Source organism: Gasterosteus aculeatus, chromosome 6 (assembly GCF_964276395.1).
Source record: "Gasterosteus aculeatus chromosome 6, fGasAcu3.hap1.1, whole genome shotgun sequence".
Lineage (NCBI taxonomy): Eukaryota > Metazoa > Chordata > Actinopteri > Perciformes > Gasterosteidae > Gasterosteus > Gasterosteus aculeatus.
Window position 1 is genome coordinate 7,509,952 of NC_135693.1, and position 16,466 is coordinate 7,526,417.

At 47.3% G+C, this 16,466-nt stretch overlaps 2 protein-coding genes across 15 annotated transcripts in view; one reads left to right on the forward strand and one right to left on the reverse strand.

The window, feature by feature from the left end:
- Positions 1 to 920: 920 nt before the first annotated feature.
- Positions 921 to 12,042, reverse strand: ggps1 (geranylgeranyl diphosphate synthase 1). Of its 2 annotated transcripts, none has more exons than XM_040177973.2 (4): positions 11,329 to 12,042; positions 9,994 to 10,086; positions 8,486 to 8,556; positions 921 to 2,436 (listed from the first exon to the last, which is right to left on the reverse strand). In XM_040177973.2, exons 2-4 carry the CDS (start codon positions 10,064 to 10,066, stop codon positions 1,633 to 1,635), a joined length of 948 nt encoding a protein of 315 aa, XP_040033907.1. In that variant the 5' UTR covers positions 10,067 to 10,086; positions 11,329 to 12,042; the 3' UTR covers positions 921 to 1,632. The 2 variants fall into 2 exon arrangements, with proteins under 2 accessions (XP_040033907.1, XP_040033909.1); XM_040177975.2 differs by having other exon boundaries at positions 11,801 to 11,941.
- Positions 12,043 to 12,054: 12 nt separating this feature from the next.
- arid4b (AT-rich interaction domain 4B) overlaps positions 12,055 to 16,466 on the forward strand; it is a 30,990-nt gene continuing 26,578 nt past the window's right edge. For 12 of the 13 annotated variants that reach the window (XM_040177960.2, XM_040177964.2, XM_040177966.2 and 9 more), the window contains exons 1-2: positions 12,055 to 12,262; positions 14,327 to 14,369. In XM_040177960.2, the coding sequence (XP_040033894.2) occupies positions 14,364 to 14,369 (6 nt within the window). In that variant the 5' untranslated portion in view covers positions 12,055 to 12,262; positions 14,327 to 14,363. Of the gene's footprint in view, positions 12,263 to 12,869; positions 12,960 to 14,326; positions 14,370 to 16,466 lie in introns of those variants that run through there. The other variant, XM_040177963.2, reaches the window with a different exon arrangement.

Below are 16,466 nucleotides of genomic sequence, written 5' to 3' on the forward strand. Positions count from 1 at the left end.
CCAAACAACACCAATGCGTAATGCGCTGCCCCGTGGTAGATGATCCCAAAGGGGCGAGTGAGCTATTCTGTTTTGATCTCGAGCAGAACTCAAGACACGGCGGGAGGAGAGAATCAATCCAGTCAACCGTGAGAGGCTTCGATTATTCTGGCAGACTGAAGTCCGATCTGCCAGAAGAGACACTTCTATGGAAGTCGCCACCGTTTATCGAATCCAAAAGGCATTTGCGTCACATTTTTCCCCGCTCTGGTCGCTGCTCGGGAGGGAAATTTAGCACTGGCGACGGCTGCGCAGATTTTCAAGGCACTTGACATTTTGATGAAGAGACGTACTCCCAGAAAGCCGCAGTTCAAACACACACCGTGGAGAGGCTCAGTGAGTCAACAGAGCTGTCTGGGGCCGATAGCCTCTGTCCCCTGTATGGGATGGGAGGGCGGGGGGGGTACAGGATTTAGACAGTGCCCTCTATATCAGACCCTCCTCCCAGTAAAACACTGGCCGGCCTGTGTGAGTGCTCAGGATCCTCAATGGGAGGATTGTCGAAGCTTGTACGATTCAGCACGGAGAGGCTGAAGTGCCCGTTGTTCTGAATAATACGTGTTCATCTGGTGCAGACAGGGGAAGGCTTAAGCGCACACATGCTGCAGCTAATTGTGTGTGTGTGTGTGTGTGTGTAGTACACTTTTTGGGAGCCTGAGCAGATATAAGGCATCGGGTGTGTGCAGGATGAAGCATAGAACTACCGAAACATTTACAGAGCTTCTTGTAAGTCACATGTGAATTTACGAGTACACGCGTGTGATCAGTAGATGGTGCACGACCCCCCCCCCCCCATACTCCTCCACAAAAAGCCTTTTTTTTTGCCTTGATGCCACAAGGAGATGCTACATTTAGCCTCGAAGTTAAGACAATTCCACCGGTCATCTTTTCAGTTTTTTTTATTCAACAGATGAAAAACGGCCTTTACTGCAGCACAGCATCGCTCTAACAAATATTACAAGCCCCCCAAATGATACGTATGTGGAAAGCTGTACTGGATCTGAACCAGACAGAAGTGCCGTCTGCAATAACCCAAAGCATCAAAGCTCATATAAAGCATCAGCCCGGCTTTGCTCACAATGCTACAAAACACACAGACAATTGAGCTGCAGGTCTCTTCTACAGGATTGGCACTCTGGAGCTTTAATCATTCTCCAAATCACACATCAGACACATCTCATTTTTAACAGCGAAATATAAAGAACACACTTATATTACCTGAAGTGAACGTCAAAAGGAAGGCTTAAGCTTTGCTGCGGTCTTGTTAATTCTTATCAGAACAGGAGACACAAAACTGACGTGAGATGTTAGTTTATTTTTGGATTTATTCATTCCACTTAACAGCTACAATTCAGATCCAAAAAAGGAAAAGCTCACTTTGTTGAGCTCCTCTTGAACAACACGAGAAAGGCAACTTTCGCTTCGTGGTCTCGTAGCTGCTGAATGCGGCCAAACGCCGTCTTCGCTCAGGTTTTGATCATTAAGGGGACTCGTTGCAACCAACCGGGGCGCGTGTGGAGCTTTTGGGGAGAGCGTGTGTGTGTGTGTGTCTGTGCGTTAGCGGAGCCTCTGTGTTGGCGGAGTGTGCGGCGGTCAGTGTATCCGGCTGCAGTGCGCCTCGCCGCCGGCCTCCGCCGTGGCTTCGGCCTCGCGGTGCATTTTGCTGAGGTGCGTGACCAGGCTCTCCAGCTGCGGGTTCCCCCCAAACTCCTCGATGAGGCGGTAGACCTCCGCCTCCAGGTCCCGCAGGGTCTGACGGGTGTAGGCGAACGAGCCCACCTTCTCCAGGTAGTCCACGCAGTAGCGCTTGATATCCGTGTTCTCCGTGCGCTGCCTCAGGATGTTCTGCACCTGCGTGCTCTCCGGGCGCGACCATATGGCGTGGATGGTGGGGAAGGAGAACTTGCCCTCGGTCAGGTCCTCGCAGAAGCTCTTGTTCTCGCTGTACTCGCGGGAGCTCAGGTTGGCGTAGTCGTCGCGGATCTGGAAGAACAGCCCCAACGTGTCCAGGAGGGGCTTCAGGTCCTGTTTCCAGTCGGAGAAGAGCTGCATCAGGCCCACGGCCAGGCCGAAGAGCCCCCCGGTCTTCTGCAGCACCATGTTGCGGTACTCCTGCTCGGTGGGACAGGTGTAGGTGTCCCTCCAGTGGATGTCCAGGCCCTGACCCCGGTGGAGCTCCAGCAGCTGCCGGGTGAACACCCGCACGGCCTCGGGGTGCTCCAGGGTCAGCACCTTCTCCAGCCCCAGGAAGTAGACGTAGTTGGCCGAGTTGATGACGGAGGGGATGCCGTAGATGCTGTGCGCCACGGGGAAGCCCCGCCGCAGCGTGGAGCTGTCCTCGATGTCGTCGATGAGCAGGCTGGCGTTGTGCAGCATCTCGGTCACCTGGATGATCACCTGCACGCCAAAAGAGAGACAGCGTCATCACGCGGCACAGAACCATCGCGCAATTTCATGCCTGCGTTGTTGTGCTGTTTGGACCTTTAGGAACTGCCTCAATGACTCTTTTACTCTTTCATTAAATTATGCATTACAAGGTGAATACAGCAGAGGGAGCCACGTCTACACTCCTGCCCGCGCTGCTCGGCTGATCTCTCGTGTCAGCAAACACAGCAGGCAGTCAATCGGAGAGAAGGGAAAAGTTCAGCAGGGATGAACTCCTGACCGGAGCGGCCTTCGCTTTTCAGATAAAATCGACAGGACCGCGGCAACCTTTGATCCGCGCCGGCTCTGGAGCTCTGGACGTCGCGCCCCGAGGGAGCGCAACGGCGGCCTGAGGAATCCAGAGGAATTGTATTCACATACTTCTAAAATGACACCACGGTGCCCTCCGCCAAAGAGAGAAGGATGTGGGCCCCCCGAGTGCTTCTTCCCTCGCCACATGCGGCAGGCTGAGCGGCTCCAAAAGCGTCACTCCGCGGCCTCCGTGGACGCCGACTGACACGAGTCGGCCTCGGTTGCCATCAGGTGTCCTGCTGCAGCTGGTTTAACAGACGAGCGGCGTGGCCTGGTAGTGAAAGCTGTTTGTCGGGGGGAGGGTGGGGGGCACAAAGAGGGACTCAGTGGGTCGGGGCAGATGGCCAAGGCCGGGCCGGTCGAGCAGTCCGTCCGACCAACGCAACCTTTTCTTCGGCGGGGTCCCGACACCCCCTCGCCGTGCAACCTCACAGAGCCACTTACAAGCGAGAAGGGGGGCAGGGGGGTAAACGCCACAATGAACGCACACATGGAGGAGAGAGGGGGATGTTGCCAAAATCTTACTCGAGGATTCAGCGGCTCGTTGCAAACCGTCCTCTCAGTGTTCTGCAAACAGTCAGAGACTGTCGCTGTGTCATGCCGGCATTTTAAGTGCCTTCACAGGTCCGCGGGACTTCATTGACTATCGCCGCAGGTAACTGACAAAGCTACAAATCAGTCACCCATCGAGAACGCACACTGAGGGGGAAGGACTCCAAAACAGAGCAGTCGGTGATGTGCGTGAGCCACTGGGGAGTACAGAGCAGCCGTTAGCAGACCGCCAAGCTGCTGAAGTCTTTCCACGGCGTTGAAATGGTCCCGACCACATGATGAACCAACACGCCTCCTGGATTGTGTCATTCACAAACGCCTTCTTATTCATCAACAGCCGATGGAGCTAAACGTGGCAGCTGTCCTACTGGTTTTAATAAAATGCTCAAGAACCAATAGCACGGACCTAATCTGGGATTTATGTTTTTGTCTTGTTTGTCTTTTCTCATCATTTGCCTCGCATTGCTTTGGATGCTGGGCGGTGAAGCCGAAGATCGTTTCCCGATGTGGACAGTGGACAAAGTCCTCTCACAATAGAGGGTTTATCCGAAGTGCTATTTAAAAGAGGCGGGTCCTAAACCCTAACGCAAGACCATCATGGGATAGCTTGTGTTATTATACCATTCAGCAGTTAGTGAGTCGCTCGGTTTCCCATTTCAATCTAGTTTCTCGTTATTTTCTAAAATAAAAGTATTGTCTGTCTATTTGTAAAGGTACCATTACGCAGTGTTTCCCACACATAGACGGATCTGATTCAACACCGGCCGCCACACATTGCGTTTGGTGTATTATAATTTTTTTTAACCCTATTTAAACCACCCAGCGTATTCGTTCAGCTGCATTTCCTTTCCCTGCTCTCCCTCCGTCTCTCACTCCCTCCCTCCCTCCGTCTCTCACTCACTCAGTCAGTCTCTCACTCCCTCCCTCCCTCCGTCACTCACTCCCTCTGTCTCTCACTCACTCACTCACTCCGTCTCTCTCACTCAGTCTCTCACTCCCTCCCTCCCTCCGTCACTCACTCCCTCCCTCCGTTTCTCACTCCCTCTGTCTCTCACTCAGTCAGTCTCTCACTCACTCCCTCCGTCTCTCTCACTCAGTCTCTCACTCCCTCCCTCCCTCCGTCACTCACTCCCTCCCTCAGTTTCTCACTCCCTCTGTCTCTCACTCACTCAGTCTCTCACTCACTCAGTCAGTCTCTCACTCACTCCCTCCGTCTCTCTCACTCAGTCTCTCACTCCCTCCCTCCCTCCCTCCCTCCGTTTCTCACTCCCTCCGTCTCTCACTCACTCCCTCCCTCCGTCTCTCACTCACACACTCTCTCACACACACACACACACACACACACACTCTCTCACACACACCCCCCCTTCCCTCCGTCCGTCCGTCCGTGTCATGAAAACGCAAAATCCGTTGCTCTGACACAAGTTGCAGACTGTGCGCATGTAGGCTGTAACAACAAGTAGTATAGGGTGTGGAACGTGTACTACAACTATGGGAGTTGTATATAGTGTGAATTGTGGATACTTCTATCTAGTGATGTGTGTTTTAGTACGACGTTTATATAGTCGGGAATCCCTGTTTTGTATTTACTCCAATAAAGTTCTGTGTTACAAATTAATATTGAACGGAATTATTCCAGTTCAGCGGTTTAGTTTAAAACTAACTAGGTAGACATGGTTGGTCTGAGTAAAGTACAATCGGACCTTAAGAATATGGAAAGAAAAAGTCGTCATTCCACCATAAGATTCTTAAGACGGCCAGAAAAGGAACTGAAATGTGCGCGCTCGCTGTGCGAGAGGAGCAAATGAAAGCCATTTTCCAACAATTCATTAAATGATTTATCTCTCCGTAAACTAATAGCTATCATTTGCAATTCACTTTATTCATTTTACTAAATGCAAAAGCCCGGCACCAATTAGTAAATCCAAATGGAGCAGAGAAATTCTGAATGATGAAGGAAAGGTAATCTCTTGCTTAAGTCATATGAAGCCAAATGAATCATCACAAATTAAAAAAAGATTGGAGGCTGAGCTGCAACAGGAGATATCACGCAGCAGTGGAAAGAGATCTGCTATGAAGCCCACTCGCTAAGCCGGTTCACTGGGAAGTTATTGCCAGATATTTCTTCCACCACCCCAGATAATGAAACCCACACTTCCAAATGTTTGGGGAAATAGAGGAGCACAAAGAGGAAAGCATCTCCACACATCCTGATTAAGCTCCAAACCTTCAACAGCCTTCAGGGGCCGTGAATAACGAGCTGGCGCTCAAGTATCACAACTGTGAGCAACGGTTCTCCCGGTTGGTTGAATTGTGTGAGGCAGCACGTACGAATGAGAAGGAGAAAATAACATACTCCTCAAGGTTACCAAAAGAACACACAAATGAGAGAAGAGACGGAGTCGTTTCATAAGCTTATTAGTGCAGCAATTTCCTTAACCGACCTCACGGCTCGATGGAAGCATTTATTAGGTCCAACTACGCAGACGGACTTGTTCATGTGGTGATGCACCAATTTATCCCTCGAAGCCTAGAAGACTGATAGACATGTGGCTGCAAAGCTATTTATTTGTATTGGCTAGAAATCTTTCTTTCGGTTACATTAATTACTATGTCATCAAATACTTTTCTATTACATTTACTTTATTTATGTTTCACTTATTGGTATGTTATGATTTCTGGCAAACAGTAGTGGATGATACGATAAGGGGGGGAGACGGTCTTTGAAATGCCAAACAAGGAACGTCTGTCTGAAGTAGAGTTTATTTTTCGGGGTACACTCTGCACGTGTGTAGGTCATATGAAATGCAGACTTATCTCCAACTCGACAGATCACAAATTGATCAGTCAGTCTGAAACCTCTCAGGAGTCCTAGGGGCACATATTCTCCTGAATTGATAATGTCAGCACTTCTCAGACAAGAAACGCAGCAAGAATAACTGAAAATGAAAGCTGAGTCGCTCCTTTTGTTCATTTTGCAGAGCAAATGAATTCCTTTGAAGGCACACAGCTCACTGTCTGACGGCTGTGATTACACACATAACTGCTGATGCTATGTGTGACGCAAACAGGATCAATCTTTTATATTCAATACTCCCTCAGAATGAGACTGACAACTGTAGCACTCACACGCATGCACCTGGTCTCCTCTGCTACCGGTACTGAAACCATCATCAGAGGGGGGGAGGGATTTTCTTTGTGCATTGAGAGATGAAACGACCACAGGAGACAAAGTACGACCTCTGGGCTCTACTGCAGAGGTCTGATTCCTCTGCTGGGGCGGGGGCTTATAAAACATTCAGGACTGAGGGAAACCTGTTGGGCAGCGGACCTAATGAGACCTGGCAGGCTCGGCACTCTGCATGCTGCACCTCAAAAGGCACGTGGATTCACCAAAATACAGTACGCGTCTCTTTGTCGCTGGACACAGGGCCGGTATCGGCGCCACGCGGTCAATTGCCCGAGCTCTCCACGGAGGCACCGGCTGCTCAAAAAAACCCATAAACCCTAAAGGGCTCGTTTGAAATGGACCCGGCTGAGGAGACGCAGGAGGGCCAATCAGGATCTCATCCGGCAGCATCCAACAACGCGCTACAACACACTGATAGACGGATGAGTGGAGGCGGAAGTCTGCCTGGAAAGCGCCTGTTAATCATTTGCCTACAGAGGGGATCGGAAAACGCTTGAAGCTGAAAAATAAGTAGTCCCGGCGGGACGCGTTTTAACATACACAAACAAACGATCTCTAAACAATATTAAAAGTATTCCCGTCTCACCGCCATCCTCGGTACGCCTTACCGTGAAAACATTTGCTACCGCCACGTACATATTCTCATTCAGAATACTGATTTTAAGGATTTCTGGACCGGTTATCCTACTCACCCACCATCACCATCACCCCACTTCCCTAACGCGCTGTTGAATGCATGATGTAATCATGTAATAATATTAAGAGTGCAATGATTAACATCGGCTGGTAACTACCCCCATTATACTCACTGGATACTCCCAGATTAGAAACACTGATATCATTTAACATGCAGTGAATTGGGGTTTTCCTTTTTCGATCAAACCAAAAAGTGTCCCCATAATGCGACTCTGCTAAACTGAGCGTGATTACTTGTGTTTGCTTTTCTCCCTGTACACAAACAGCTGCACCTCCAGCCACCAGTCCGTTTGCAGATGACACCACCCGATTGGACTCCTCTCTGGTGGAGGTGAGATTGACCATTTGGTGACCAGTTAAGGGCTGAACTACTTGCTGAGCGCTCTAAAGACACCGGAGATAGCTGGAGGTTTTGTAGCACAATTTCCCCTTGCGCACTGACACCAATGACCTTTGGCCTCCAACGCGCGTGCAACAGTCTGGTAACGATAGCAGTCAACAGTTGCACAGGAAGTCCGTGACGGTTGCAGAAAGACATCATGGGACGCACCTGCTGATCTGTTGCTCCCACTTATGGGTTTGAAGACAAGGAATTTACCTTAAGCTGCGTATTATGACGGATTCAGTTATTCATAAATAAACAAAGTACGATAGATCCATCTCGCAATTGGTTTCCTTCTGATACAATGCAAATGATCTCTAGGTTTTGTGTTTGGCATCTAAGCCACTATTGATTAAGCGGACGGGCTCGCTGGGGCTGTCTGTCTTAAGACAAGTCAATTCTGTCCTCCTGGTCCCACAACTTCACTGTATGGTTCAAACTCACTTCAGTCGTAAACCTGTTTGAGACAGCAGCATGTAGCTATTTTGGGACAAAAAGGAGCCCGGTGTCCACGACCTGCCCAGCAGCCAACCACAGACCAACGTAGCAACAAGCTGAGGAAGAGAGTCCAACCCCGAGCAGGTCGGAGATGCAGAGGACCCGTAACACCCAAACATCCACTGCTGCCGCTAGATTAGATCTTTACACTTTGCTTCTTAGATATAATCTGTCAGTCTGTCTGTGTGCTCAGTATATAGACATATTTTACATAATGGATACACACAAGGTGGATGATTAAGTATTAATTTCTTTACACCATGTTTTTTTTCAGTGAATAGATTCCTTGAACGTCAACAATTTATTCAGAAACTTTTTTTTGTTAAGTATTCTCGTAAAAAAAAGAAAAGAAAAATCGCCTGAAGGCTAAGAGGCTTGAAATGATTCCTCACCTGCAGTTTGTCCTCTGGAACATTCAACCAGTGGTTAAATGCTTGTGACAGTTTCGTCCTCACCTGCTTTCCTGAGAAGAGTGTGGCAAAACAAAAAGTTTCAGTTTCAGTGCTTTCCTGACTCTCTTTCAATCAGTGTTTTGGGTCATCATTTATCCAATCGCCTCACACTGACATCCCCCGAACTGTTGCAGATGGCACTCTGCAAGAGACAGAATCCTCCTACAGACTATATAAAATATTTGATTCCCACCTATAGCAGGCCTCTATCTGAAAAGGTATGCGTGAGATTTAGTCGGTCTTATCAAAGGTGGCCAGTGTTGATTTACACAGTAACATAAATTGATAAATTGCATTTGTCAGTTCAAGCCGTGTCTTCTCATCTAAATAATGACTTAAACGTCTTTGTATGTGGATAACATTATCTAATGATCCACGTGCTGAGTTCTGATCGGTCTAGACAGTCAGTGTTTCCCCTACCATTGTAACAGCCACAAGGTTTAAAGGCACTGCAATGCTCCTTAAATGACATTATCTTTTGCAAAACTTTAGAGGAATCATATCTTGTGAGCCTGAATCACACAGTGAGACTGAAAAAGAGGAAACATTCCAACACACAGAAACCCTTATGCATTGTCCTTTTTAACCAAAAGGAAACTGGTTTAAATAGTTTGGTCAGTCACTCTGCAGACAAAAAGTGACCAGTCAAAACTGAAAGGACATGAAGCGGTGTCCAAAACAGCAGCGAGTGTGTACAAAAAATGGATTTTAAACGAGCACACAACTATGCATGGCGTGCTGATTTCTAAGCTATTAAAATTCCAAAACAGCAAATAGAATAATCTAGCTGCAAACAAACTTTTGCTATGTAAAGACATACCGGTGCTTCCCTGCGCATTCTAGCCCCAGTGGCCGCCGCTCTGCGCGGAGCTCGTACAGTAGTTACCCCCCGCCGGTCCTCCCCCAGCGAAACACTGCTGCCTCCGCAGGCATCGTTACAGCTAGTTTGCACTGTTGGCTTAACCATCGCCATGTGAATATTGAATTTAGAAGCTTATTAGCACAAAGTGAGAACGTGTGCAGCTCCCAGATTGAAAAGTTGTAATACAAGTATTATATTTCTTCGTTGTCGTGGTCACAAGGCACCAAATTTAACTGAATACATCTCAATGAAGGAATTCATCACTATCAAAGTTCAAGCCTTGAAGTAAAATCACAAACACCCTTGTATACAAAATGAAAACAGCATCTCTTAATAAAAAGGTGTTAGAATCAATCAACACAATGAAAAACTCTCCCCTGGCAGGCGCTGCAGTTTCTATCCGCTGTGTTTACACCTAAGCCCTTTATCCCATTTATCTTTTAGGCATTTTTGTACGTACTCAGTAAACCTCTAGGATTCATCACCAGTATATTGCTTCCAATGACCTTTTGGCTGCATGTACGTATGCTTTTCACACAGGACTTCTGCACCACTTGGCACTGACTGACACAGAGAAAAGACTCACCTGGCAGTTGCAACAAGTACTTGTATGGTTCGAGCAGAATTCGCTCAGAGGCAGCTTCTGAGTTGCCATCCATTTCTTCTGGTTTACACAAATCTGTGACGGAGGAAAAAGGACATAAAAAGTTAAGTAAGTGGTTTGGTGCAAGTCCACAATCCCACGTGAACTGAAATCTCCCTACTAACTGACAATGTTGCAGAGGAGGAGCGCGTTGACGTGACGGGAACAATATCAGACAGGAAGGGTATCTTGGTGCAAACGACATTTGATACATAACTGCAGAGTAATACACATGAATTGTTCAGGTATTCATTTGTGCATGATGGTTTTAGCCATTTATTACGTCTTTCTTTCAAATAGGCACATAATTAAGACAGGAAATGCAAAGAAAAACGCTAAAGGAATGCGTTGTCTGTATTACATGAGGAATGCTCTGACTTAAAACAAGGAAGTAAAATGTTTTGACATAAATGATTCGTGAGGTAATGCACTGTGTTTCAGGAGCACGTGCTGATGCCTGAATTACCCGCACAATCACATTCATATGTGAATCATAGAAATGTGTGCAATAAAAGTAGAAAGGTTGTCCGCGACAGCTGGTGATCTTCAAAAGGAAAAATCCCTCTCAATCACTCATTGCCTAAGACACCAGTTCAAGATCCAGTAGATCATTTAGATATTGTTGCATCAGAGACATCGATCAGAAACTATAATGCAAAAATGATATTGCAGATATAACAAATGATGATGTGAAGCCTCACATTATAATGTAATTATTAGACGGCAGAGAAAGTTTATATTATATAACACAATGCTGCGATCCATTTCAACCAGACAATGTGCAATATTATGTTGAGACGATGAAGTCGAAAACTATTTACGAGTCATCATTGTTAATAAAAAAGTGACACCATAAGATGTGGTTAGCTACTACTTTAATAGCACTGTATGTAACACAGCCTTGCAACTGTTAATCGTGTGTACACTTTAATGGAAAAATAAATATTAAACAAACACGTTTCATATTATCTGTAAGTGCCCTACCATAATTATCTAAGTTAGGTCATCTCCCATTTAATATGTTCATAACAGGTTTAAACCAAACCGTTACTAAATTAAATTATGTGTATTTCATATACAAAATGTTAAGATACTTAAACCAAATTAAACCAAAAAGGTAAAGTTAAAAGTTAAATTTTAAGGAAGGTCACGTTAAAAAAAAGGTATATATATCGTTTTAATGTAAACTTAAAAGACTAACATTATTTATTTTGATTTACACAGTGACCCACATAGCACACATACACAGGAAGCTCCAGAGTTCTTAACTCCACCCACCTTTCCGCTGCCTGTCGGTCTGCTGCTATGCCGGTCCTGTTTTCCCGTTAGCCCGACTGCTAGTTAGCTAGCATTAGCAGGCTAACCTGAACGCGCTATAGAACCACAGTTGCGCATTTATTTGTTTATTTAAAAAAAAAAACCTTCCACGTCAACGGTGGACGGCTAAGGCACACTACAAGAGTACCAAATCCACACGTTCTCATTATTTTTGTATGTCCGTGTGTTACAAGCCAAGTCACCGGATGCTATAATAAGCTAACATCGCTTTTACGACGCGCTGTCAAAACACTTTTCAAAACGAGCTAACGTTGGTTGTGATGAGCTAGCTATACGTCTCTATGTCGTTACGGAGCATGCGCAGAGTAGGTGGGGTGCCTCGCATATCGTGTGTTGAAGTTGTATGTATAAGTTGCCCGGTAAAAAAAACTCCGGCCTGTAATCTAAAGAGAGATGCACGCATTCGTCTCACCGGGACAGTCTGTGGTTCATATCGAGCGTACACCTATTCCAAAGCTTGGGGGGGTTGTAGTTTTTCACTCTGTATTGTGATACCAAACCAGCGGAACAACGTCATACAGCTAACCTTGTGTGTTTTTCTCATCGATCAGCCAATTATTAACGTCTAAGGCGTTTTCACCTCATTGAACTATCCAATGGGTACGCGTATCATGCTGAGAGGCGGGATTACGCAGCTGTCAATCATTCCCAGGAGGCGGGGCAAAAGGATCACAGAAAGAGCTAGGCTAGAGGAGCTACTCAACAAGGCAAACAGCAACGCTCTGCGAAACGACTTTTAACCATCCGCATCCAACACCAACTAGGGGCCGACGGAGAACGTTTAAACCTGTCGGATTCCTCACTTAAATGTGCCTATGGATTACTAATACACCTTCGTCGAAAAACCGGGGTGTTTCTCAACTTGACAGCATAGGTAAGCCTGCTTTTGTTCGGCAAAGCCATCGCTATTTTGAAAATTTCACTAGCTTGCTTCGCTCGCTGCCACCAAGCCAACCTTGGCAGAGGCTAACTTGTTAACTAATTACGTGATATGTTTCGGAGGATTCTATGGAATTAAATGAATCGAGACGACTCGGCAGCACAAAAACCCACGGCCGACATTAACCAAATAAACTTGCCGTATAACAAAGTTATGCTGCAGCCAGCCAGCCCCGTTGAGCCGACGAGCACCGCGAGAGGTTATGGCTACTGCGGGGCTCAGTAGTTTCGAGCCCGCCGGAGTGTTCGTGTTGTCGAGCGGATGACTCCTCGTCGACGTGTTTTTCGTCGAGCCTGCGCCTGTCAATGGGTGTTCCCTCGCAGGCTCAGCCGCTGGAAAATAAAGTGCTTATTACACGGAGCCCTCCGCGGTCCGCACACGCTTATAACATCGCTGCGGGATGTGATGTGTCGAGCCCAGCGACCGAAGCGGCTCAGTTGCATCGTCAGGCTTTTTTTTTCTTTTGTGCCACCGGCATCGGTAGCTTCTTTAGCTCCTCGCCCGGGTCGGACCCGACGGACTATCTCGCATGGAGGAATTCACCCGTTTGATCAGTTGTTACACGACCAGATGCGATGTGGATTAGTTACTTCCCCCCTGCTGGATGGCACCTACGTTATTCCCTCTACGTGTGAGTGTGTGAGTGAGAGCAGTATTTTGCACATTTCCGTAAACTGGCGACCCCGCCGCTGACTAACTGCACAGGCAGATTGATCGGTGGAGAGGTTTAAATGGACTGAATACCGTAAATTAGCCACGGCATCGGGCTGAAGCACGGCAGGGGCTCAGGGGGGCGAATGTGCATTTTTATTCTGGTCTATTGGTGGCAGTCAATCATTCACTTGCAGCGGCTGAACTAGCGGGTCGTCTGGGCGGATGACATCGTTTCCCCCGCGACCCACAGCCACGAATGAGGGCTGCGACCTTGGCTTCTGTTTTGTTTGTTTTTTAACCTTTAACGATGAAATGTAATCTAGGTCCTCCCCGAGCTTGACCTTGTTGCGAACCGTCTTCGTCCACTTGTTTTTTTCCCCCCCGTTTCGTCTGAAGCGACCTCGCTCATCCTCACTCGGGTGAACACGCCAGACGAGTCGATCGAGAGAACAATTTTTGGAGGGGGGATGTTGTTGTTGCGTGGAATGAAAAGTGAGTTTCTGCACGGACTGGATTTCTCACTTTCGGTTCCCCAACTTGGCTCCGTTAAGCACCAGCCGGCGCTGACGGGGCATGTTTTCTCCGCCGGGTCCGGTTCGGCTGCGGGCTCGCGGGCTTGTTATCGAGCGCGCGGCGCGCCGAGACAACGGGAGCGGAGCGGCCAAAATGAACGGTCTCCGGTGCAGTTTAAAAAAATGTATTTATGTTTTAAAAAGAAGTGAAACTGTCGCTAAAGATGGCGACCACCGCCCCCTACCCCTCACGCATATTTGCACTGTTTGTTCGCTGAAGTGCGCTCCTTTCCCCCCCTTTTTTTGCCGACTGTCCGCTTTAGAAATGGCGTCATCCTCCGCCGTGGTGTTGGTGTAGTCAGTGCGGTGCGGACAGCAGGCTCGCACACGCACGCGCACGGCACGCTACCGTACTCCAAAGAACCGAGCACCGCGTGGATCTCACGGTATCCGCGACTTTATGCGAAATGACGCGGTCATCCGTGCGTGTGAGCGGAGGCCGGCGGCTGGTTCCCTCGGCGTTACATAAACTGCATCTACCGCCTCTTACGCGGATACTATTATTGTTTTTTTTTTGGGGGGGGGGGGGTCACGGCGTCAACGTAATGCATTTGCAGAATTGATCTTTAAATCTTCTCGAATGAGTGCGAATGAAGCCCATGGCCCTTGAATGGAGATTGTTGAGCGTCTGCCGCCCGGATTATTGTTATTTGGCTCATGGCATCCAGCAGTAGCACAATAAGTGATGTCATCATAACATCGGGATGTAGTTGGCACTCTCATTCATGTGCCAATAGCTTTTTTAACCTCTTTCAACCTGTTTCCTCTCCAGATTCGTTCCACTGGTCACCTAGAGGACTCATCGAGAGATGAAGGTGGGTTCGTTACATTTACTTACACCTGTTTGATGCCACTACTGCCTTCTTGGCTCTAATTCCATTCAACTCCTGTGTAAACAAGCTTTAACCAGGAACCTCCAACATGAAAGGGCCGATGTAATCTATCCATATTTTATATGCTTGGCGTCATCCTTTAGTTCTGAGGCTCGTCTGAACTTTTGCTAAATGTCAATCTTGGACACGGGGAGTGTGTTGGACATCGGCCAAAGCAAAGTGTTTATTTCACAGGCCAGACAGTTGAGTTTCTAGTATCTCTAGTTTGATTTGCAAACAAACATTTATACTTGCGTAATGTGGATGTTGCACTTTGTTATGCCAGTCTTATTTTCATCACATGGTGAGATGTGGCCTGGACACGTAGTGATATAATAAACTACGTTCATAGAGAGACGCTTACCTCTGACACCAACGAAGGAGCCGTGACATCTTCAAATCATCAAAAGCTCTGGCATTGTTTCCCCTCAGCACAATTTCATTCGCTAAAGTCACAGCTCTAATTGATCGGCTGCCTCTTTGCCCGTTGTTATGCCTGCACGCTCACTTGTTATCACGTATCAGCGAAGCGTAGTCACAACACGCATGGGCGTTTCACCTCCTCATTACATTTATGAAAGCCAGAAGCTTTGACGGGAGTCTGCATACAGTGTAGAGGGATTACGGGGAAAGAATAAAGGCAATACGAGATGTGGGCACTTTGTTATTGGAGAGCTGGCGGTGGGCAAATTAAAAGCTGGGTCTAGTAATGATTTGTAGTCTGTCCCTTTTGGCCGTAATCATGTTGTGCTTATTGTGCTTAATCACTGTATCACCCACCCACTGCTAGCAGTCTACCAAAGTATCCAATTAGAATGCAACCAAGAGCACCATTGGATGTAAGAAAGAACAGTAGCGTCCGCTTTTGTGTTCATTATTCACTCAATTTGGTGAGCGGGGGAGAGGCGAGGAAGCTTTCGTCTCTGCTTCCGAGTCCTTTCTGTTGCCTGCATTCACACTCGCCCGACTAGACGGGAGCTGACTCCAACTGCATGATGATGTGTGGTTATGCAATACATTTGTTTGTGCCACGAGAAGACAATGGAGTTCTGATTGTCGGGATGAGAAATGCATTCCGCTGAACAGAGACACGGTTTAGAAACCAATGGTCGCTCCGCAGGCCGGCCGCGCTGCTCCATTGCTCACGTGAACACGGGGAAGTTCATTAAACTGATGCCGTCGGGGCCCATGGCCATTCTGCAGTTGTTGTCCCCCCCCCAGCTGGATAGCAGTGGTCTGTTATTAGATGATTATTATGTTTACAACGCGCTTAGTTTCATAACCGCTGACAGGAGGGTGTTTTCGCGCTGACATTTGGGGTTTAATGTTGTAGCATTTTGCTGTTTTCATCTATTGGTGCTGGAGGACTGCTCACTTGCTTCATTGCTCTGCATATTAGGAGCATCTGCTCAGTGCTTTAACTGTAAATTGTCTGGGACTACTTTTTATTATGTATGTCCACAGCCTTCGTCCGTCAACTACACACACACACACATACATACATATGTACATACATACATACACGGTGTGCTGGATAAAACACTGACATAAACATAGATGTCTTTCTATAACATAATGGTGTAGTCCACGTGCTTGTGACTGCGTGCCAAGACTTCTAAAACCTCACCGTGACAACCAAAACAGGGACTTATCACACACTGTGTGACTGCCGGCTGCATTGTTAGGTCAAAGGATATATGATCTCTCTACAAGAAGACCTGGGAGGTTTAATGACGGATGCTCTTCGGTTGCATATTGCAAGTGGAATGCAGGCTATTTAGGGACTAAATGTTATGAAATATCCGCCCCATCTGCTTGAGATCTTTCTGCTTGCTGTAATTGACAGTCCATGGTTGCTCAATTGAGTCCACCCAGAAACATGTTTTATTATCAAATCCTAAAATGGCGTTGCTGTAGGATTGAAATGTCATTCCCGTATTTAGATAACAGCATGTGGAGATATAGTATCTACTGAAGCATTGGGAAAGAGACCCTTTGCAGGACGGGTGCAGGTGTCTGCTGTAGTTGGAGGTGTGAACA